Source organism: Medicago sativa, chromosome 1 (assembly GCF_051527215.1).
Source record: "Medicago sativa cultivar Bolivia chromosome 1, Bolivia_mono, whole genome shotgun sequence".
Classification (NCBI taxonomy): Eukaryota; Viridiplantae; Streptophyta; class Magnoliopsida; order Fabales; family Fabaceae; genus Medicago; species Medicago sativa.
Window position 1 is genome coordinate 6,336,725 of NC_140749.1, and position 25,567 is coordinate 6,362,291.

The following is a 25,567-nucleotide window of genomic DNA, read 5'->3' on the forward strand; positions in this document are numbered from 1 at the left end:
AGACACGGACATTGACACGCCAGCGCCGATATTAATTTGAGAAAATCACATAATTAAATATAATTATATATGTCGGTCCCATGTCGGTGTCAGATGCCTATTCGACACCAGGGCATGCCTAATTCGAGAGGAGTGTCCGTGTTTCTTAGCTAAATAAATACTAAGTAAACTATATTTAAATTACTAACTCTAATAATAGTCATCTACATTCTACTGTCTCTATATACTTTTGATTTGAATGCAACAAATGCAGAACAAAATAAGACACAAAAAGCTATGAAGTTAAAACAATATCATATTTCACACACAAATTGGATACTCAGAGTATAACTCTACATCCTCTGATTCCACCAATTTCTAAACAATGCAGATAAAACGAAAATTAGCAACATCAGAATCAAACCATAACAGTAATACCAATTCTTTAACAAGCAAACCCTAAAATGCTAAAATTAACAGAATGATCAATCAAGATTCAAAACAGCGGGGGAATCAGCGGCAGAGGAAGGAGCTCCGACGGAGGCGTTACCGTCATCAGCGAGACGAGATTTAGCTTTAACGGTTTCGATCATGCGCTTACTGATCTCCTTCGAGTAAACCTCAAGAATCGTAACGCTATCGTTGCCCGTGGAAGTGGAAGCATCGGCGACGGAGAAAGCTTCGTCCTCGATCTGGCTAGCGGCGGCGGAAGCTTCGTCAGCGGACATTGTGCCGTAGCGTTTGGTGAGGACTGAGGGAGTGGAAAGTGTTTCGATCAAACGGTTTTTGACGGCGTCGCGAGTGCGTTGTGCGGGAGGCCATATGGAGTAGTTTCCGGTGAAATTTGGTTGTTGCGGTGGAGCCTCCGTAGAGGGAGGTGGAGCGAGGGAGGAGTCTTGTTCGGGTTTGGCTTCCGGGTCGGACATTGTGAGGTGAATTTGAAATGAATTGGGATTTTTCTCTTTTTGAGTTTTTGTATAGAAAGAGGGAAGCGTAACGGTTTGATATTTATTTATTTTTTATTTCGTTAATGAAAAGTATGAGAGTTGCCTTATAAAGTAAGATCTATAGAATGGGACGGTCTACCTTTTTTGTTGCTTAAAAATCTAAATTACATCACAATTTTCTTCTCAAATTCAATTTTATTTGTTTACTGTACACAACTGGAGTTCGAATTTATCATTGTATTGAATTTGGCTCCTATAAAGTAAGTGGTTAGTGTCCCTAATCTATGATCATATCTTAATTGGTATGGATGTTAAAGTATGTAAGGGTTAAGGTTTGAATCTAAAAATATTCCGTTATTCATCTTAAATGGGTGAATTTCATATCTTGACAAAAAAAAGTAAGCGGTTAGTAAAGTAAAAAAAACAAAGATTGAGATCTTAACCAATTATTAACTCATTTGCACACGGTTAATATTATTTCATTTTACTTTATAAAGTGAATTGTTAGCATTGGTCAATTGTTGCTCATGTCGCTCCCTCGAACTCCCTCAACAAGTAGTATTATAGCCATTATTCGATTTGGTATGCAAGCGGAAGTGGGATTATAGTGTTGGATCAAGTATAGTGATGTTAGATATTCACACTTGAGTGGAAAGTTTGAGTGACTAGTTTCAAATCGACTATGAATTGACAAAATGTTCAATATATATAAGATGTGATTCACATACTTCATGCCTAAAGATTTTTGATGGAGGGCGGTGTCTCTCTCTCTTGTGGTCATGGAGCATTAATATGTTGTTATCTTTGGCACTTTCTGGACTCCGAAACACAACTTTTCTAGCGTCCCAATACAATTTCAACTTGAATTTTTCAAAGCTACAAATGTGAGTTTTTGATAGACGTGAAATATCCTTGTGATTTTTTAATTTTTCAGCCAAAAAAGAGCGAACACGCAACTTAGTGTTTCAGTGTTGAGAGTTTTTTGACAACTTTATTGTGTTAGGAAACACATAGTAAACACCTTGGGTAACTATGAATCATTAGGGAAAGGATTCAAAAAACTTCTAATGTATTATTGAGTGAAAATCATTGAGGTTAGAGAGAAAGGAAAAATGTAGAAATTACAGATTGTTCATCTTGAACTCTGAAAGCTAATTTCCTGTAAGATATCTCTTGTAAATACTCATTGATATGAATCGAAGAGATATTGTCTCTCCCAAACGTAAGTCAATTTGAACCGAATCATTGGATTGCTCGTTTGTTTGCTTTGCATATAAATTCTAGATTCATTATTGTTTGAATTCATTGTAGGTGTTGCAATTTTCATCAACCAATCATGTAAAAAGTTTACCTATATTGAGAGAGTATTCTGAACTGATTTCCAACTCATAAATGTACTCTATCTCTATGGCAACCAAAAGTATAGTACTAGTAGTAGCACTTTTGCATACGTTATTGAGTGTTAGCAACACTAACTAGATAGTAGCTACATCAAGAGTTCAGTAAAGCGAATCACTATTGAGTTGTACTTCAATTTCTTTTACTTTCGTTCTCTTTTTGTCACTCTATCTATTCTTTCATATCGTCTGCTATTATATTCGAGCATGCAACTACAGTTAGATGCCCCACTGCAACTCGTGTGATACGAAACTGTTGCTTCAGTTTAAATGTTTAAATTTTAGTAATTAAATAAACTCACACACGAAAAGTAAAAGAAAATTACAAACACGATAAATATTTATTCAATTATATGATATTTGCACACAAAAATTAAAGAATAAATTACATAATTGTGGTGTCCTATAACATTTGATCTATGAAGAGTAACAAATACATTGATTGGTTAATTATGAAGAGTAACAAATACATTGATTGGTTAATGGAGTTGCAACATCTCCAATGAAATTGGTAACTTACTCACTGACAGGGGATAACATGGAACGATAACAGATTAATGATTCAGTGCCACTGCCACAAGAGGAACATTCGCTCCTCAAAAAACTTCAAGACATTAGGTATGGGGAGAACTTATCGTTACATCTAACATTTTATTTTTTATACTATATATTTAACATACATATAGTAAATTTATAATTGACGTGTGACCAATCACTCACACATAAACTCAGCAACATCAATGATTTATAATTGACGTGTAACCAATTACTCGCACATAAACTCAGCAAAATCAATGATTATGTATCATATCCTACACGAGAAAAAGATGGATCCTATAGGACCGGTCAAACTATTTTTATTCTATATGTGCTTTTTGATTCTTGTTATCGTTTAGAAAAAATTGAACTATACATTCATCCGACAAAACTTCCGGATCATGGTTCAACTCACGATCAAACCCTTAAATATCTACATCATAGATTGTGTCCTTTCACGGTTCAACATTTTGATATGGTTTTTATTTTGAAAATATTCTAACATGAAAATTCCTTGGCAAGTTAAATAAGAAATTTAGAATAGATAGAGACAAAGGAATAAAAGAAACATTTGGTCAACAAAAAACAAAAGACATTGTAAACATTAACCATTTACTTCACTACTATAAGTTCCAAATTTACATATTGCATATATATAGGAGATATTAAAATGCTAATTGCTAACTAACAAACATGCTAAGTAGCCACCATATTGCTTAACTTTCAAGAATTCATAGTTGACAAAATTCATCAAAGAATTTTACAATACCTCTCTAGTCAAAGTCTACACATTGATCAAAGTTGCTCATTTATCAAACTTGACTCACATTATAAATAAGCAAAGCATGAACAACTCAACGATTGTGAAGAGGGTCTGAAGTATTAGGAACTCTCCTCATCTGTGACATATAAACATCAAATGGTTGAGGTGTAGGCTGATGTTGATGCTGCATTTGACTATGTTTCTTCTGTGGCTCAACAACTGAAGACTCTTGATTTTCTCCACATACTAAGAAAGTAATAAGCAAAACAAAAAACATTACCTTCTTCAACCCCCCAACAAATGAACACTTATGAAAGTGCATGTTTTTTGTTACCTTGATGAGGTGGTAACACAAATGCAATGCATACATATATAAAGTTGGATGAATTAAAGACAAAGAAGCACTTGATGATGTATATGAAAGCAGATGAGAAAGCTAATAGGCTTTGTTTGTTTGTTTTGTTTGAGCAGTGTAGAAGGAAAAAGGTGATGCAGTGTTTTTCATTATGCACATCACTGCAAACAAGGGACACATCTCACGAGAGGGCTTTTTTTTTCTTACTTTTGCTTTAATTTATTCTCTGTGTTTCACGAGAACCTTTTGTTTTTATGGGAACCAAAAATTATAGGAAGCTCTGAAACTATAGAAAATTTTATATTTAGTATGTGTAAACAATTTTAGAGACTCAATTGGCTGATTTAAACTAACTAATGTGATTGAAATTCTTTTATTTTAAGTACAATTATTGTACTAAGTGAATGTTTGAATTGATTGTGTTAAAAGTCACACGTTGAATGAGATAAAGATCACAACAACGTGTTCATAAGTGGCGGATTGTCATCACTTTACAAGTCAATTTTATGATGTTTAGTTAAACATAATGTAAACACTTAGATTGGTTTTAGAATTTGTCTAGATTCGTTGAGCTAATAGGTCATTCGGATAACGCTTCAAATGCCCGATCCTGAGAATGAAATGATGTGTTAATAGTAGTCTCACATTTGAGGAGATAATTTTTAAAAATATGTTTATAAAGAGTGAATAGTCCTCACCTTTACAATCAATTTTATTAGAATGAGTTTTAACCAACTTTCTGCTGATCAAACATACACTAAATTCATAATTCCGCGTAACTAAAGATTGGATCTAGAAGAAGAGATTGCTTTTTTTCCAAAATGTAACAAATCAAGTTTCAAAATCCGACTCTACGTGACCATATGTATGAGCAAACTATCATTTTGATCCCTAAATATGTGAGATATTGTCATTGTAACTTCTAAATATTTTAAAAACATCCATATTTTCTTTTTGTTAGTATTTTTATGGATTCAATTGACCAACAAAAAGACACATTTAAAAATTAAATTAACTACTTAAAAAGAGATTCAAAGTCCAAAATAATTAACTTTTAAAAGAGTGTGGATGTATTAATAATTTTGATGTATTTAGAGACTAAGTATGATATCAAAATAGTTGTTTACCTTAGTACTTAATACTTACTATACCTCTAATAGAGTGAACCTATGAAAATTAAATACAGAAGAAAATATTGTTAATTTGTTTTTATTTTTTCTTTCTATGATCTGTTGCTGATCAATGTATGACTTTATTCTAGCTTTTAGTCTCCCCAAAACAAGGGCCATTCCAAGATCAATTTATGGCCAATGTATGTCTTCAGATTTTGGCTCATGTGCTTTTCTTTATTTCTTTGTCCTGGCATTACTTGTCTGATTTGTAAAGGTAACAAGTTTTGCTTACTATAGCTATTTATGCTAGCTGCAGGACCCAGTCATCAAACAGATTGTTACCTAAAAATGAGTAAGTTCTAGTCTTCAACTTCCGAGTATCTTTTGCTTTCAGCTTTTTCATTTTTTGGGTTTTGGTTTTGCTATGGGTAACACCCTAACATGTCGTTGTCTCAGCTCAGCCATCATCCATAATTGCTCTCTCATTCTTTCAAGGACTTTATATTTTACAGATATTTTTTTACCCATTGCATGGGTCATTGGCATGCAAATGCACCACTCTCCTATGTTGCAGAAACTTTTTAAAGTTTAGTTTGTTTATTGTGTCCTACCATTGCGAATAGGGAAATGCCAATCAATGTCATCGGACATCGGTTAAGGAAATAAATATAGTAGTATTGCATTAGAATTTGTGTGATCAATTTTTCAAAAGGTGGTGTAAAAAGTGTTGTTTTCAACCTAAAACTTGTTTTTTTTACTACCTTAACTATTGTTTGGAACACGGGTTAGCATGATCCGGTGAAACACCTTTTACAAATGATAAAACCGTGAAAATTTTACACAACTCAAAACGGATAATATTTCATAAACACATTGTTGTACTTGAGATCAAAACAATAAGAAATAAAGTAAATATAATAGTTTCAATCTTATTCTTCAAGTTATTACTGAAAAAGTTCATTGATAATCTAACGTTCACACGAGAAGTAAGTAAAATTTGGTCAAAATTTATTTCGGTTAAACTCAACTTCTTCTTAACAACTCAACATTAACTAAAATCTTGGAAATAAGTAGTAAATAAATAATGTAAGGAAGGCTTGCTTAAAGTAGACGTTTTTGAGTGGTCATGTCATGCGTGAGACTAATCAACTAATGGGTGTCTACCAAATGCCTGAAGAAATGGCTTGATTGTGGATATTTAACATTAGAGAAATGATATTTTGACAACCACTTTTTGACAACTTTTGGACAACTTTCTCTCTCATACTCACATGATGTTGTTATCCTCTCTCTTCCTTTTTCTCTCTCCATTGTTTTTGATCAATAAGAAGTGAGAAAAACAAAATTGTCAACAAAGTTGTCATCAAATGGATGTCAAAATATCATTACTCTTAACATTAAAAACCCGCAGGGCATTATACACTTTTGTTTTCTCGTGTGTTTCCGTGACAAGTGGTGTTCTTCTTCTTTTTTTTCTCCAAAAACAACGTGCCCATGTTTATCTATAAAAAAATGTTTACTATACACTTAATAAATAAATAAGGGTCTCACTAACCAGTGCCCTAAGGGCAATTGTTAAGGATTTTATAAAAAGAAACTCTATCTTAGAAATACAAGTCTTTACCTTTTTCTTAGCAATAATTACACTACTTTCGATGCAAATTTACTTATTTTAGTATTTTAATCAATGCTCCAAGGGCAATGGTTAGCATTCTCTCTATGAAAACTCACATATTGAAAACTCACACATACGGTGAGAAGAGGTTGTGGTTCAAACTTTGATAATGACGTTTGACTTTATAATTTTAGTATTTTTATCAATTGAACTATGATTTAAAAAAAGATAAATGAATACATTTTATAAGAGAAAAATAAAAACAAAGATTGAGATAATAGATATGATATAGTCCCGTGAGCATAGCTCAGTTGGTAGGACAATGCATTATTATATGCAGGGGCTGGAGTTCGAACCCCAGACACCCCACTTATTCACCTTATAAGGTGAATTCTAGCAACTAGACTATTTGACAAAAAAAAAAGATATGATATAATAAGGAGAGAAAGATGAAATTATGAAAAGTGTGTTCAATTTACAAAACATAAAATAATGGATAGAACCATACATGATAACAAAACAAAACAATACAATGTATATAACAAAACTGAACGGGGAGAGGGGGGAAGAGAGAGTTGAAAAATAAAAAAAGGACATTTTAGTATTTTCCATAGCTTGTATTTTGGATAAAAAAAGTTACCCATGGTTTAGTGAAGGACATAGTTTTCATTTCTATTGTTATCTGATTTGTTGAGTTCCATGATTGAGCTAAATAGTTAAAATAGTTCATGGGTCAAGGTTCGAATCTGACAAGGAAAAAAAGATTATTAATATACTAATATTTATCATTAAAAATGAACCCTATGTGTCGAATGAATGTTAAAAAAATTAAAATGTCTAAATATCATTGTTTATTTATCGCATTTGTTTATAAGAATAATGTTTAAAATTCAAAATATTAAATCAGATATCTAATTTTAAGTTTTATCTTAAGTTCATTAAGACATTTGCTTTAGTTTTTTGAAGTACTTAAAGCACTTGTTAGTGAGACATTTATTTATATACTAACGATGGAATAAAAATGTATTTTTATCAATCGTTTACTTAAAAAATATATTCATTCATTGAAATCGCTATAATAAGTGTCAAAGACAAACAAAACTTTAACGTCATTAAAATTGATAAAAAAAATTGCGAACAAACTTACAATACAAAAATTGATCAAAATGATAAAATGCCAACAAAAATGACAAAATCAAATTGATCGAAAACCTATTAATGACAATTTTTTGATAAATTTTCATATGAGTTAAGCTATTATTGGCATGACTTATCAAAAGTATATAAACGGTTAGAAGAACAACTCTACGAACAATAGATTGATTTAAGTGGTAAAAGATTTTGATCCCTTAAGTAAATTGTAAGGAGTTTGATCATTGACTCTCTATTGTATATGAAAAAATTTCATTTGGGAGATGATAATCCACATCGTGTACCCCATGTAAGTTATTCGAATAAGATTAGTCATTATTAAACCATGGTGAAAACTTCGTACCAATAACACGGTAAGAAAAACTAATATTGGACTATTACATTGACTAAACTTAAGTAGTCCAGACACTAGAATTCCACCATTTTGAGATGAATATAAAAAGGGAATCCCGAGCTCAAATTCTGACATCTTTATATATAATACAACGTCTTTATCAACTCACAATAACTTCTTATTAATGTCTTTAATTAAGTGATATGACACATATTTAAATATACTAATGAACTAATATGTCAATGGGATTAAAATATATTTTAAAACTTAACATGATACTTAAATATTATAACTGTATTAAATATTATATTTCAAAAAAATATTATAACTGTATGTGACTGTCCCTAAAAAAAATACTGTATGTGACAGGTTATAAGGCATGTAATTTCTAAAAATATAAAAAAGAACAATGTAATCTGAAAACATTGAAGGTCCAATCTGCTTGCATTTAGAAGATCGCGATATTTCATATTGTTTTACGTTGCTAATCAAGTAGTTAGTTAATTCCCCTCAAAACAAAACAAAAAGTAGTTAAATATAAACAAAAAAAATGTTTATATTTAGCCTGAAGACCTTCATTTTTTTTTTTGACGTAAAAGTATTTTATACTCTTTCATTTTTTGTTATAAAAGTCCATTAACTGAAATTTGGGAGGATATTTAACTGATAATCAATTGTATGATATTTGTTTTTTCTTGACATAAAAAGGTCATGCATTACCGTTAGTATCAATTCATAAACGTTTTGTTGTATAACAACATGAAAATGATATTTCAAATGGAAATGGCAAATCCATGTCGATCATAAATAGTATGCAAAGTAGATAGTTGTTACAGATGAAATGTTAAGAATTGACTCATTGCATGACTTCTGTGTCTCACCATCAAGAGGCGTGTTTTTTTTTATAAAAAAATTGTAACACTCACACAAAATGTGATCACATGTACAAATTTTATGAGGTTGTGTAAAAAAGATGAAAATATTATGAGTTTGTGTAAAAAAATGTACAAATTATGAGATACTCATACTCAATATATAAGTAGAAAAGGTATGAGCAATTTGTGTTATACATATTTCCTCACATTTAGCACTTTGTTGGGGTTTCTTTGTTAACATTTCTTTACAAACACTTTCGAGAAGTACCTTTCTTTTTATCTCATATATTTTGCTCTCTTTTTTATCATTATTATATTTATTTGTATGCTGGAAAACATATGTAGGAACTAAGGAGTACGCAGAGTCTTTTTCACTTTGTGTCGGGTTTCTCTTATTTTTTATTTTTTTAGTTTTATATGATCATATGTTGGAGTGAGTACAATGTATCATAATTTCTTATGTTTTATGAACAAGGGACTGGAAGAGAGTTATTAGGAATATAATTTTAATGTTCTATTTTTTAGGACTAATTTGTGTCAAGTTTTTTAATGTTCTGTTTTTTTTTTCAAAAAAATAAATAAATGTTATAGTTTTTGCAATTGGTGTCAGACATGCTAAACTTCAAGAATTGATGTGATGTCAATTTTAATTGATCCTCCATTAAATTTAGGGTTAAATATATTTTTGGTCCCTATAAATATGTCAACTTTTCGTTTTAGTCCCTCTAAAATTTTCCTTCAACTTTTGGTCCCTATAAAATTTTCAATCACTACTTTTGGTCCCTATTTTCAACTTAATTTATGTATTTTTTAATGAAATTGTGCAGAAATGTGTAAAATATTCTAAAACAATTTCCTTAAAAAAATTAGAATTTTTTAACAAAACACAAATTAAATATGAATTTTTAACCGTAAAAAATATAAAAATTCATATTAAATTCATGTTTTGTTAAAAAATTCTAAAATTTTTTTGGAGTGATTCTTATAATATTTTGAATTTTTCAGGAAAATTTTATTAAAAAATATGAATTCTACATATGAGTTTACTTTAAAAGAGGGACCAAAAGTGAAGATTGAAAATTTTATGGGGACTAAAAGTTGAAGGAAAATTTTAGAGGGACTAAAACGAAAAGTTGACATATTTATAGGGACCAAAAACATATTTAACCCTTAAATTTATTTGACTAATATTCAATCATTTACCCCAATATACTTCCATTGTCTTTATAATGTTCTAATTATTAAAATATATATTGAATTTAGGTTTTAATGTCTTGAACTATTTAAGTACTTTTACATTTGTTAGAAAATTAATCTTACACATTTCTTTGTGCTCTCTTTTTGTCATAGTTTAGTTTGTATAATGAAATAAACTTTCTCCTCTTGTGCTAGGATGAGGACAGAAAGGAAAACGCAAACTTTTCATGCCAAAAGGACTATTCCTATCTCTCAAAACCCAATGAGTGGGTCTTTATGTGTTAGAAATTTGAGGAAGAATCAACTTGGAGGGGTCATATTTGGATGCACAAGAAGTACAATGAAAGAATGTCTATCTAAACAACTATTTGGTTAGTTTTTTTTTCATTTGATTGCTTTTATGGTAGCACATGTAATAGGCTAATTGCTATTAACCTATATCTCTTTATATGCTTGTACATATTAGAATCACGTTTGAGTTAGTTAAACATGTTTTGACCACAAATTGTTGGAAATGGATTTGGTGGTGTAAAATACAACACAATTTTTATTTAGGTCATTAGATGGTTTGATTAAATTATAATAGTACCATATGCCAATAAAGATCAAATAGTCATAATTGAAAACTGTGTCGTTTCACTATAGCAGTGGATTCTGGTTCATAATTGATTCTAGTTTCAAAATCAATTATACTTTAAAGTTAATATTTTTGGCTTCTCTAGTAACATAGAATCAATTCTCAAATTTATTGACATATACATACACACGCGAAATCAATTTTGATTCAAAATATTTAAACATAATTTAATCAATTCAGCTAAAATTAATTTTTGCCACTACAATGATACTCTGAAAAAGAAAATTGACATTGTTCTGCTGCAAAAATTACTCATTTTAGTAATTGTTTTACAAATGAAATTCTTACTTTTAGGAATTATATTGTGATAACTCATCATTTACTATGGGATATATGATCATTTATTAGTAACTAATAGGTCTTTTTTTTATTTATTTAAATAGGCTTACCAGCTCGACATTTTTCCTATGTGAAGAACATTGATCCTGGGTTACCCTTGTTTCTATTCAACTACACTGATAGGAAGCTACATGGAATTTTTGAGGCATCTAGCATGGGAAAGATGTATATAGACCCTTATGCTTGGATTAATGATGATTATTCCAATGAAACACAATATCCTGCACAGGTACATATGCTAATTGTTGTCTAGATACATACTAAGCTATAAATCATATGATGGTGATTCATATAAGGCTTATTAAGATTAATGCCCTGGTGTTATTGATATTTAAGGTCAAAGTTCGTGTTGGACTTCAGTGTCGTCCGTTATCTGAAGATAAGTTTAGACAAGCAATTGTCGGGAACTACTATGATAATAACCATTTTAGGTTTGAACTAGACCGTAGTCAGACAAACAAGCTAATGTTTTTACTTGCTTCTGCGGCAATAGCTCCTGGTACACCTGTACCACGATATAATCTGAATTGGAGATCGGCGTGTCCATCTCTTCCATCGTGTGAAACTTTGAAGAAAGGTAAAGCATTAGAAATACATGAACCACACATTTTATTGATTCAAGTATGGATAAAAATGAATTGATTTACTTGTTTTCTAGATCGCCTTGCTCAACCAGTGCATACCCACCCAATTAAGAAGAAGGTAAACGAAGGTGAGAAAAACCGTATACATAAGAAACTATTGGAATTGACTCTTGGCAAGAAAAACCAAGACCTTCCGTTTCTAGACAATGTAAATGGTGCTTCTAATGAGAGCAAGATAAAGGGTTATATAGAGGAACATCCATGTTTAGAGAAGAAGGGAGACAATGTCAGTGCTTCGTTCAAGAATTTATACACCATAGTACAGGTTGTTAATGTCGACGAATAAAATATTTTAAATAGTATAAATTAATCCTATTTATATTCAACTAACATTAGTGCATTTTTCTAATCGGTCCAGAGAAGTGAAGAACTAAAAGCTTTTCAAAAAACATATTCGCAGATGAATGGTTACCACGAACAAAAACTGGTACAATTTATTTATCATTGATACCGACAAAAATTTAATCATGTCATTCAACTATGTATCACCATCTTTTGTATGCTCATGTATAATGTTGGCATGCTGAAATTGTTTTATGATCTTCATACATATTGACAACATAAGACTATACATGAGCAACTATAAAAATTTTAAAATTCTCTTCATTCATAGATTCTTGCTACTATTTGAAATCCTGGGATGTGTACCTCACATGCCACACTAGTACACTACATGCTGAGTTATTATTTTCCTTCAAAAATTAATATTTAGTTATTGTTTGAAAAGTTGATTTTTCTTTCAATCTCCTTTTATACTAGAAGTGGTAAAAGAAATAGCTTTTGTACTGCATTACAAGTTTAACACTAATATTTGCATAAAACTTCCTTTCAAAGTTTTAAGAAATAAATAAGCCAAATATAACTCACTTCAAATCCAATTAAAACCAAATCAATTCCATAGAACTACATTTATTAAATGTAAAAACAAATGTACCACTATCCAAGTGATAACAGAGTCATAATCATCATTTGGAAGCACTCTTAACATTTGATACCTCAAATCACAATTAGTTTATGTTGTATATCTACCATTAGTCATGTTGTCCATATCACTATTGGATTTTTTATTTATTTATTTATGTTATGCAAAAAATGAAGGCATCAATGGAAATTCAGATTGTCAAAGATCATGGTACAACAATGTTTGAATGTACAAATATAGAGAAGACAGTTATCCGGTCATTTCAGCCTGAGAGTGCAATCAAATATTTTCCACCTATGAGCTCTATTGCCTTATACACTTCGCAAGTACAATTGAGAGGTGAGGTTTTTTTTTTTTTTGTGATGGAAATGGTTTTGTTTTGGGTATGACATGTGTGATATCTTGATTTTTTTTTCTTCACCTGGATTGAATGAAGAAAAAGTCTTGGCTAAAGTTTCTTTGAATAATGTTGTGTGTGCAGTTAGTGGTTATACGAATGGATTTGAATGCTTTACAAATACTGAGATGCTTAATATGGACTATGGAAGGTGGATCAATGTACATTCAAACTTAGACAAGGTAAATTAGCTTATGGTTTTATATGATCCAATTTTAAAAAGCTTTACTGGAAATATCAAATGACATATATGCATAGCTTGAATGTTTGATATTATTATACATAATTAACTATAGGTCACTTTAAGAAAAAAGTTGTAACAAAAATATCCTCTATGACTATCTAGAATCATTAAAATTAACATTATCCACTTTATACTTGTGTATGAACAACTTTAAGAATATGAAGTTGATTATTCCTTGTTGATTTGTCGTTCTTGATTGTTAAACCAACCAAAGAGAGCATGTTGAAAAGTGTACGTTGCTAGCATTATTTAACTTAATAAAATGTCAATTTGTTTTATGTCTTTGGACATCACACAAAATTTGTAAACTTAATTTCACTTATATATTTACAGAGATTTGATCTTGCATCAATGGAACTGAATAGCTCGCTTCATTCCAACGGTGGATATAATGAATTTGACTATTTGAAGTAAGAATTTATGGCTTAATTTTTACATGTTCCATCCATCTATACATATATATTATGAATTATGAATATATTATGCGATTTTGGATGAAAATATAGTGTTCCAACTTTCGAACAAAAATCTATCTAAAAGAAATTTCAATTATGCAGCGAACATATTTGTGCAAATTGAAAAATATGGAGTAAACTTTTAAAACCACAACTATGCACAAAAATAAGATGCAAAATGTCATAGGTCCCAGGAAGACAAATTAGGAATTGTGTTAAAATGAACTTGAACAAAAAAAATAAAACGAATAATATCATGTTGATATTATGCACTAAAACTTCACCATTTACTTTTTAGGCATACCCAAGATGGCTCTGGTGAATGCACAACGGTTCCATACCTGGAACTCTTTGATCCATGTCTTGAAGCACGGATGGAACTAATGAATCATCTTGGGGACCCAGGGGAGTCAAAGTTCTTGAAAACATTTTAGATATAGTAAGTGCATTTGTTAATAATTTTCGTTCATAAATATATTTTTCATTCATGCGTAAAAACACGCGATATATATATATATATATCACTAAAAATAGGTCACATATTTGTCGTAATTGCGGCAAAAAAAAATACGGACATATTTAAAGATTTACGGGATAAATAATTTTCATCGATAAATAAAAAATATAAAACAATTTGAGATTGAAAATAATAGTCTATCACCCGCGCATTGCACGGGTTAACACACTAGTAATTTATAGTTTGTTATATATATATATATATATATATATATATATATATATATATATATATATATATATATATATATATAACCCATGAATGGAAGGCAAGCAAACAATAATATGCGCAGCTAAACATTTTTGGAGGGCAAAACTAATCATTGTAAACACAACATTAATGGATCTAGGAAGCATAATATTAATATGCATGTTTTCTCATGTTTAGCGGCGCAATAGTATCTGGTGCTTGAAAACCAAAAGTATCAAATACAAATGGTATAAAAACATATTAATTGTCAAAACACGTTTTCTCATGTTTGGTCACTTTGTTTGACGCGGCTTTGAGGGTTGACTGTCCGCCATAAAAGTCTCAAACCCCAATCACACAAATGGTGAAGCCCCAGACTCTACACAAATAGAAAGTTAAGAGTTACGATTAATTGTGACTATAATTTAGAAAGTTAAACAACATTGTTGAGATCACACAGAAAACTAATTACATCTCAAAAAATGAGTCAACTTTTTATTTGTTTATAATTACTTTGTATAATTAAAGTCATTTGTATATTGTTTTTTTATTATCCAAAAATAAATTAATTTTTAACCTCGCCTTTTCTATATTGTTTATTTTCTCGTAAATTTTTTTGAAATCAGTTCTATTAAAATGTAGTAAAGCATTTAGCTCCTTTTACATATCATGGGTTGAACTAGTATTGCATATTAGTTTGATTAATCAATCAACTTAATCTAATGCTATTATATTTTTGCAGTTTTCTGAGGCAACGTTTATGGTAATGATGGAGATAAACAACAATGGCGACTTTAGCAACAAAAAAGAATGCCGCAATCATGAATTAGACCCTAATTATAATAGCTACTAAGCTAATTTCAAATTAATATAATACTTTCATATAATCAATAGGATATAAATTATAGCATACCTTGCTTGTAATATTCTACTCTTGACTAATTGAAACCACTTATGAGAAAGAAATGATATTTGAACAGCCATTTTGTGATAACGTTTGTGACAATTTTCTCTCTCATACTCATGTTGTATTCTTACTTTCTATCTCCATTGCTTTGATTTTTGTGTCAATCCTTACATTTCTTTGTATATTTAGTTGTCAAATAAGTTGTCTTTAAAAGTGGTTGTTCAAATAACATTTCTTTTTTTTTTTTAGGAAAATGATAGTTACATGTTGGATATTTGTTTATGTGTTACCATAATTTAGAGCCCATTGAAATTTAATAAACAGACACCTAACAAAACACTCAGGATTCCTGAAACATTAATTTTTACAGAAGAGAAATGATATTTGTACAGCTATTTTATGACAAATTTTTGACAACTTTCTCTATCATTTATTCTCTCACTATTTTTTTCTCTCTCCATTGTTTTTGACCAATGAAAAGAGAAAAAAGAAGTTGTCATAAAAGTTGTCTCAAATGGTTATTCAAATATCACTACTCTTTACCGAATTCCACCCCTCAAAATAATTGACCTTTTAAATTTTCAATACCTCTACTTTCATCACTTCCAATTCAATTTTTTATGTAGTTTTCATTTAAATAGACTAATACATGATGAAGATACTTGTTTAAAAATGTTATTCTCTCTTTCATTTATACATCTTTTTTAATGTGTAAAATGACCAAGTAGGTCAATTATTTTGAGACAGAGAGTAGCAGGTAATCAAGCGCAGTAGCAAGAGCTGTTAAAACAGCATTGTATTTACCTTATTGAAAAGACATAATTTCTTCTTAATCTTGTTCCTATATAAAGTGTTAGCATTGCATAGCAAATTACAGGAAAGTATTGACACATAACATGACCATCCTCCCCCACAATCGCCCAGCCCCAATAAACTTACATTGCTAAGAGGGCCACTGCTCTCAGCAACAGACTTTAAATAATGTTTAAACTGCACAGCTTGAGTTATGGAACAACTTACTACGAAATATTGGCTTGAGCTCACAATGATCTTCTAGACCATGCCAGTTTAACATGATAAATTATATTTGTTCTATCATTTTGGAACAACTTTTGAGATTGGGAGTACCTTTTCTTCCCTCTTCTTTTGGGAGAAGAACAATAGAAAGCAAGAACATAATGAGAGTATGAGTGAAAGTTGTCCCAAAAATCGTCCAAAATAATTGTATAAATATCATTTCTCAGTTAACATATTCTATTTTAAAACATGACCTTTGCCATAACGGATATTTCACTGGTTGTGAAATTGAGGCAAAAGAAGAAAAAAATAACCAACTTAACAGGCTGAGATGATGTCACCAACCCAGCATTTTTTATGACAAAATTTTGATTTCTGCAGATCAGAGCTAGAACATCATAGAATGGAAAATTACGTTGAAAACCTATAGCAGTTTTCTGTACACAAAAAGAATCAAATTTCCTTGAACTAACACTTGCAAAGAGATTTCTAAACTGTTAAAAAGAAAACCTAATTCAAACTAATAGGAACTATATTTCAAGGCATACCCATCAATCAACAATTGATACATTAAATGCCATAGTATTTCATGGCAAAACCCTCAATCAGCATTAGCAAATCACTTCAATCTTCAAGTTAGGAGACCGTTTTGTCCATGCCACTGCCAGTAGTTGAAACTAAAGAGCCACAGCAAGAAAAATCAAGACGTGGTTGACTAAGGATCAGCCCCTCTAAATTCAAAAAAAGAAAGAGATATCTCCGGGGGAGAGGGTGTTGTTGCCACGCATTTGAACTGTGACCAAAACAACAAATGGAATCAGCATAAATGCATCAGATGTGACAAGTGTAATGAAATAAATAACTCAATTGTTTAAAAAGCTTGGGCCAAGGTAGGACAAATTAAGTTTGTTTGGTAAAAAAGGATTGACAATAAGCGTGCAGGAATATCACCTTATGCTGTTTGTATTTATCTCTCACAGCTTGCAAAGAGCCGCCTTTCCTACCAAGGTACAAGTCATGTATATTTAGAACACATTCCTTCAAGTCTGCAGGTTTATATCTGGTGAATTCATAGATGGCTGAATTCTGTAATCAAATGGAAATATTTTAGTAACTGTGTCAAAGTCAAATACCAAATATAGATTGTACATGAATTAAAACATTACCCAAGGATGAGTCTTCGGGCTTAACATAAAACGAGCAAGAAATACAACTGATGCAGCCACCATAGAAGGCAAGAACTTCACACAATTATAATCCAACAAACTGAGCTCAGCAAGGTAAGAGCAAAGGAACTCAAACTGCAACTCAGAAGCCTGCACAAAAGAGATAAAAGTATTAAACAAACCAAAGTCTCCAGATTTGGCACACATAAACGGAAATGGGTTTGCCTGCAACATTTTGAGTAATAAATAATAATCCAAGTAAAATTGATTTCAAACTTCTGGATAACTAGATTTGAAACTTCCTATAGCACAAACCAAAGATACTTTCTTTGTGAAAGTGGCTACTAGCTAGATTGGCCACATTTGACAAAAAATTTAGGGTTGAAACATCTCTTTGCCACCAGATATGCAGCAGAGGTATTCTTAAAAAAGTTAGTAAGGTTGCATGGGTTTTGTTAGTCTGCAGAACAAGATAGGAATTTGATTTTCATGAATTAGTATTGAATGAACTATCCAGAAGGTTCAATTCCCATCTCAGACCCTCCCAAAAGCTCAAAGTTCAACTATTTCTCCAAATGACATGACAAAACCCACTCTAATTCTCTTTCTATTTATATACAACATCTCTTATTTTCACAAACAATCTCCCTATCTTAGATGATACTATTTGATAAGAGAGAATAATCAATGTCATAAAGACATAAGCACACACAATAGCAAAAGTAACCAAAAGTCCCACACTACTAAAAGTTGAACATAAGCACACATAATCACCGAATCCATGTCATAACCTATAACTACTATGAGATGGGTTGAAGAATGAGATAACTTACATCAACACCCTCTAGACCAACTTTAGTGATGAATCTTCTGCAAACAGAAAAAGAAAAAATGAAAAGTGAGCTAACATTCAAAAACAATTCCATTCAACATACAAAGAAACATAATCAATAAAACACACATGCCTTAGGAATGTCTTTATTGTAGGACCACCCAATTCAAACTTCAATGACTTCAAAATATCAGCCTCCATGGTCAAAACCTTTAATCAAACAAAATACCAAAACAATACCATCCAAAATCAGCAAGATCCAAAACCAAACAAACATTCAACAACACAAACAAAAAACTTAAACTACAAGATTCACCTCTTCCTTGGAGTATGTATTGTCCGTAATGTAACAAAAGTCCTCAACCTCAGGTGGCTTAATCTCTTCATATTTTCTACATCCAAAACAAATAAAAAATCAATAAGCATAAATAATAAATAAACAATATAGACTAAAATCGCATCTTGGCTCCTCACAATTTGTTTATAGTCCAATATACCAGATTAATTCCTGACATTTTCATAAGAGTAATCTCTGTTAAAATGGGTCAAAATTAATAGAGGAACTAATTTAACCACCATTATAGAATGCAACAAACCAATGTGAGTGTTATTTTAATTTGGGTGCAAACAAATTGGGAGGGACCAAATTAGGTATTTATTCATCAATACAAAAGTACAAATCAAAACAACAAACAAAAACAAACTTACGAAGCAACCAACATCGAAGCAACACCGAGTAATTGCAACTTCTGTCTAGTTAAATCATTCAACGACAAAAACCGATCAATATAAGAAACCGAAAAATAAAGCGTATCGGAAACAAGCTTGTATTCTTCAGCAACTTCAACCAACCAATCCACAAGAACACCCCTCATACTCGCGTTAACATCCCTTTGAACTTTCTGTATATAATCACACAATGGCCTCTTACTAGAATCAACCTAAAAACAAACAAAAACAAAAACAAAAAAACCCTAAATTAAGCAAAAAGCCCCAAATTAGGGAAAACCAAAACCCTAATTGAAATTTGAAGTTAAATTAAGTAAATCAAATTACCTCCATGTTACGAAGATAATCGTAAATATCAGAAACATAAGTTTCACATAACTGAGGATCTTCGAATTTCTCCAATTTCTCCGGTACCGGAGTTTCATCGGAGTTTGATGAAGTAGCAACGTTTCGTTTTTTCTGCGTTGGTAAAACGACATCGTTTGCGTTTGTGATTACGTCGTTTGTTATTTCACCGAGAGGAACACGTTTTCGTTTGCGTTGTTGTTCACATAGTGCAGCTACGGCTTTTTTCTTTGCTTCACGTTGAGGGCGGCGCGTGGGGTTAACGCTCTTTGGTTCCATAGTGAAGAAGAATGAAAAGTGAATGAATGAATGAAGAAGAGTGAGAGAATGAGAGGGTTTTATTTTAAGTTTTTATTATCTTTTTTGAGCGGAAAAGTGGTTTGAAATTTTTGTTAAATTTGTTTCTATAGCGGAAGCGCGTGGTTTCGAAAATTTTCAGGTGCCGGTGTTCCCGCCTTGTTTTTTGGTGTTTTGAGAATTCGGAATTTGGTTTTGGAGAAGGATTTCTAAACGGGTGGGTCCGGAAAATAAGCGGGTGGGTGTGTCAATGATTAATGCTACTTTTCAGTTTTCTTTTTCTTTTTGACTCTCATTAATTACCAATCTCCTATAAGTGTTGCGGCTAGATTTTAACTTGAGAAACTTGCTCGGGAAGGAAAATGCCAAGAACAAATGAAAGAGATAAAAAAAAATGATTTTAAAACTTCCTTTAGGAGTTTGGAGGGATGGAAAAAGAAGGTATTTTAGGCTTGAAAATATAACGGAAAATGAAAAAAACTTTTATATTTTTTAAAAAGTACTAGTAAATTATTTTGAGAACTACTAGTAGTTGGTGAATCTTATTCAAAATTTAACTTAGTTGAAATAGACATTGTAGATGTCGATGAGAACTACTAGTAATTCATGTATTTGTTTGAAAGAACTAGTAATTCATAAATTAAAAATATGCTTCTTGTTTATGTGAGTTAGCTTAGTTGAAATGGATATTGTAGATATCGGATTTGAACATCGAATTTATCACTTGTTTATCTTAGAAACGGGATTTTAAGTCACTAAATTATTTGATACAATCACAAAAGTATTTTTCGTTTTTTTTTTATTTTGGTCAGATAATCTATAACTAAAAATTCATCTTTTAAAAAGAATAAGTGACGAGTTCAAAGTTCAAACTCCGATTCATCTAGACACAAACCTCAATGTCAACCAAGTTATACACACATGACTACTTTTTCATTTACTTGTTTGGCAAAAATTATGATAATAAATTGTTTCTCTTACCAGTATTGTGATTGTGATCAATACATACAACTAAACTCTAAATAAATACAAACAGGGCGGATCTTAGTGAGGTGAGAGGAGGTCAGTCATGGCCCTCACAATTAAAATAAAATAAAAAATCGTAAAGCCAATTAGAATCGTGATAATTGATAGTGATTAATAAGTGTCCAAAGTTTATAATATTATACGAATAAGCATGGTTTTTCCTAATTTGTTTTTTTCTGGATAATTAACAAAATTTATACTTCCTCCGTTTTTTAATATAAACAAAATTCACTTTTTAGGCTCATTCATTTAATGATGTATGTAGCTCATATTATAGACCACATACATCATTAAATAAATGAACCTAAAAAATGAATTTTGCTTATATTTAAAAACGGAGGGAGTAGGATCCAAAGTGTGCATTATATATGACTAGGGATGCAGAAAATTATTTCAATATCGATGGATATTAAAACTAGTTTTGTTTCTTGGATTCCCTACTTCCCTTTGTTTCTTTCTTTAAACTATTTGTATCCTTCCGATGTGAACTTGGATATGTTTCCTCTAATTTTCTTTACAAAGATACTAATACAACAATGCTTTCGAGATTTCGTTTGTTGGATTCTCTCTACTTCCATCTTTTTTTTTTCTTCCTGCAGTTGAATTTTTTATCTTTTGTATGTCTTATGCAAACCTGCACTCTTCCTCTCTTTCGATTGATTTTTTTTTGGTTAAACTTTCAATTTTTAAATAAATGGGTCATAATAATATGAAGTTTGATTACTTGATCAAAAAGTTGTCACCAAGAATCAAACATTCTTAAAACAAAATCGTCATTTTATAGAGTTCACTAATCACTTGAGTCTGATTGTTTGATTTCTCTTTTTTGTTTGATTTATAAAGGGTTAAACAAGGTAGGTTTTGTAAGAACAATAATGAAAACTATCTTTTCACCTATAAAATAGAATATATTAACTAATTCATCGAGACTTCCCAACATAAGGTAAACAACTCATTTTGTAATTAAATGTTGAAGCAGCCCCTCTGTCAACCAAGAACGTTGACACTGATTAACATACTCTTATGAAAATTGACCTTAAGACCCAAAGTTGCCTAAAAAGGATAAGCAAAGCTTTTAATGCTCTGATATTCGCCTAACTTTTGATTCCCACTAACAATGTATCATCAACAAATTGTAAGTGGGAGATCGAGACATTATCTGTTCAGCTAACCTTGTCCATAACCCGTATAAAGACTGACCTCCATTAAAGCGTGCATTATAACATTAAGGCCTTCAACATCGATCAAAAAGAGAAAAGGTGAAAGAGGACCACCTTGATGAAGTCCTCTTTTAAATTTGAACTCATTGGTTGGGCACCCATTCGCTACAACTAAAGTTGAAGCAATATTGACACATTCCATAATCCACTTTTGCCATAAAGTTGGGAGATTCATTTTATTCATGACAAAATCATGATATTGCCAATCAACCCAATCAAAAGCCCTCTCAAAGTCAACCTTAAATAATAACATTTCTTTTTATTAGATGCCTAACATCCTCCACCAACTCATTTGATATCCCAATACCATAAAGGATCTATCTACCCTGATTAAAAGCTTATATAGATTTCGATATAACACTTTCCATAACAATGCGAAGTCTTTTGGCCAGCACTTTAGCTAGCACCTTATACAAGCTCTCCGGCAAAGAGATCGGCCTGAAATTTGTCAAACATTGAGGACGTTCAACCCTAAGGATAAGAGCTATAAGAGTGCTATCAATGCCTTTCGTCAACTTCCCATTTCGATGAGATTAAAAAACATATCGCATAAGGTCACCCTTAATATCATTCGGTCCTTTTGTTTAAATATCATATTTTGGTCCTTCATTTTTCAAATCTTTGATATTTTGACGCTTGGGACGGAACTTTGATGATATAGTAAGACATAATATGTAGCCCTTTCATGTAATATTAACTTTTAGAAAATAGTCAAAATAGAAGGAAAAAGACATGTATTATAGATTGTTTAGAAGCTAATCAAGATGTAATCATATTTCCTTAAAAAAATGTACGTATTATTGCCATATCATCCATGAAATCTATATATCAGTGGACATATTATCGAGGTATTCATGTATGATCACAAGACCTAATCTATAATGCTTAAGCACGTATACAATGCGAAAATTCTCTTAATAATTAAAATAATAATAACATTTTGAAAAGGAAAAAAGGTGTCTCCCAACGTGATTGTGTCCAAGCACGATAAATTTGATCTTGTGACCGTACAATAGTATCCACACGTTAACATATCCAGGTATGTTATTAGATTTTAGTGGCCAAAGAATGAATTTACCATTCGGATTTTAACTAATACGTAGTAATATATCAAATTTGAATTCCTGTGTAAATAATTTGCTTTAAAATGATAGTTATTATTACATTAAGAAATCATCTAATAAAAACATCAGACTTTATACAAAAAATATTAAATTTTCTATTTAATATCCAGATGTTCATACAAAACAATTCTACTAGCAATTTTGGATGCAAAGTCACTAATAACTGTGTCTATGTCATTATGTTCTATCATATCCTTCTCAGTACATAAAATGGCTAGAATAGCCAACCATTCTTGTGACACTGGCGATCACAAATCGTTTTTCAATATTAGTAGTATGCTCAACATTATTCTCATGTTCTTTGAGTTTCTCACTGTATCATTTGGTAAAAGACTAACGTGACCGATATTTTGAGAAGTGGACAATTTACAACAAAAACAATATTTTTTTAAGAAGTTAAACTAGCTCACCCAAATTGATACCAGAGAGAATTGATCTTGAGATTTTAAGGAGGATCACACTCTAAGGTCCCAAACCAACGCTACAAAACCAACCCAAGTGGGTTAACGAAAAAAAGAAGCAATAGGTCGTTCATTATTCAATCTTTTTCTTTCAAAAGTCTCTTCGTTGCTCAACTTTTTGAAAAAAATAAGAATATGTAAAATGCCCATATAGTTTGTCAATAGAAAATGTGAGATTCAATTCACAATAGACCATTTTTTAATTAAAATGTTTGGTTTTAGCATCAATATTATTCTTATTTATAGGATCATAGATATCCAAAGAAGGGATGAAGTGGTCATCGTTGTCTTCATCAACATTTGACCCATCAAGAACACTATCGTTGCCATTAATGAGATTGTAATCATTCAAATGTTCATTAGATTGTTCTAGACTATCTTCTTCTATGATAAATCCATCATTATTTGAAGACTCTTCTACTCATTTACAAACAAATTTATCTATTGCTTCGTTTTGTGGTTATGTTAAATATAACGCTCAATTTTTTTTTTCTTTCACTTTTCCATTACCAAATGCATTTTCTCGCGGCAACACTAGATGATAAAATAATGAAACAACAAATAGAATAACAACACGTGAGTCGTGCTCGCCTACAAAACTGATGTTGGAACCCTTTTTCTTCTTTCTCTTTAAGCTTCTGTTGCAACTTTGCCTTTCACCCATGTGCATTTCTATTTTGTTATACGTTGCTACAATGTCATTGTTGCAAATTAGGGATTTAGTGTCTGTTTGGTTCAGCTTTGAATATAATTGATTCTGACATAATTGATTCTGATAGAATTGATTCTGACAGAATTGATTCTGAGAGAATTGATTTATGTTTGGATACAATTATGTAGAATTGATTAAACAAACTGAATGTTGTTTGGATGATTTTGATCAAAATTGCTTTTGAATGTATAATTACTAAAATAGACATAGCTAAAGGAGAATTGATAAAGAAGGAGAATTGATAAAGGGCAATAAAGGAAAATAAAAGGTTGTAATAATAAAATATACAATTTACTGTTTATAATTGATTCTAGAAAAGCTAGAAGCTAGGATTTGTAGCTTCATGGAGAATTGCTTTTGGAGGATAAAAGCAATCTGAAAAGCCAAACCAAACATGTTGTTTTTGGCTAGAATTGCTTTTGGAACTGCTTATAATTGCTTTTTGGCTAGAATTGCTTCTGAAAAGCCAAACCAAACAGACCCTTAATCTCCCTTTAATAATATCACTTGATAAATTTAAAATGGACCCACAAATAACTAAGCATTTAAGCACTGTATTTTTGGCTTAGTCAATCCATATTTTTTTTTTAATATATTTTGGGACCTTATGTTAAACTTATTTTTTCAAGTTTAGGATGGTCGCAATAAATTAAGTTTGCTTTGGTAAAAAAAATGATACTTTTTTTTCTTCCAAAAAGTAATAGAACTTGGGAGCAAGCATTTGGAATCTTAGCTAACAAATTGGTATTTAAATTAAATTAAAAGTTAATTTAAGTAAGATTAAAGGATCAATTGGGCACTCTAGAACCCTTTTTTTTTTTTTTTTTATAAGAAATGCCAATTTATCCATCTAAGTACTTTAAAGTAGGTTAAATTATATTTCTATGGTTCTTAAGATATTGTCCGGTTGACAATACCGATATATATTTTCATCCGAATTCAAATCTAGCATCTCGTAGTTCTTTGTGTGGGTTTCTGATGGTCCTATGAATTTTAAAGTAGGTTAAATTAGTATTTTTATGGTTCCTAAGATCTTGTTCGATTGACAATACTAATATTATTAGATCAGATATTTTCATCCGAGTTTAGATCTAACATCGCGTAGTTCTTTGTGTAAGTATCAT

At 31.0% G+C, this 25,567-nt stretch overlaps 3 protein-coding genes across 5 annotated transcripts; 1 reads left to right on the forward strand and 2 right to left on the reverse strand.

Moving 5' to 3' along the window:
- Positions 1-263: 263 nt before the first annotated feature.
- LOC146952087 (MFP1 attachment factor 1-like) lies at positions 264-965 on the reverse strand. The gene has a single exon (XM_085757992.1). The coding sequence runs from the start codon at positions 903-905 to the stop codon at positions 465-467; it is 441 nt and encodes a 146-aa protein (XP_085614118.1). The 5' UTR covers positions 906-965; the 3' UTR covers positions 264-464.
- Positions 966-9,267: 8,302 nt separating this feature from the next.
- LOC146952088 (uncharacterized) lies at positions 9,268-15,613 on the forward strand. Of its 3 annotated transcripts, XM_085741065.1 has the most exons (12): positions 9,268-9,330; positions 10,459-10,634; positions 11,284-11,468; positions 11,576-11,816; positions 11,898-11,951; positions 12,075-12,148; positions 12,242-12,310; positions 12,982-13,144; positions 13,287-13,384; positions 13,780-13,856; positions 14,200-14,340; positions 15,350-15,613. In XM_085741065.1, the coding sequence occupies exons 2-11, from the start codon at positions 10,460-10,462 to the stop codon at positions 14,333-14,335; spliced, it is 1,272 nt and encodes a 423-aa protein (XP_085597191.1). In that variant the 5' UTR covers positions 9,268-9,330; position 10,459; the 3' UTR covers positions 14,336-14,340; positions 15,350-15,613. The 3 variants fall into 3 exon arrangements, with proteins under 3 accessions (XP_085597191.1, XP_085597189.1, XP_085597190.1); XM_085741063.1 differs by having other exon boundaries at positions 11,898-12,148; XM_085741064.1 differs by lacking the exon at positions 14,200-14,340 and having other exon boundaries at positions 11,898-12,148.
- A 1,228-nt stretch (positions 15,614-16,841) lies between these two features.
- On the reverse strand, positions 16,842-19,914 carry LOC146952089 (putative cyclin-A3-1). Its single transcript, XM_085741066.1, has 8 exons — positions 19,586-19,914; positions 19,238-19,470; positions 18,846-18,921; positions 18,663-18,739; positions 18,531-18,567; positions 17,698-17,847; positions 17,483-17,617; positions 16,842-17,324 (listed from the first exon to the last, which is right to left on the reverse strand). The coding sequence occupies exons 1-8, from the start codon at positions 19,880-19,882 to the stop codon at positions 17,247-17,249; spliced, it is 1,083 nt and encodes a 360-aa protein (XP_085597192.1). The 5' UTR covers positions 19,883-19,914; the 3' UTR covers positions 16,842-17,246.
- Between the last annotated feature and the right edge of the window lie 5,653 nt (positions 19,915-25,567).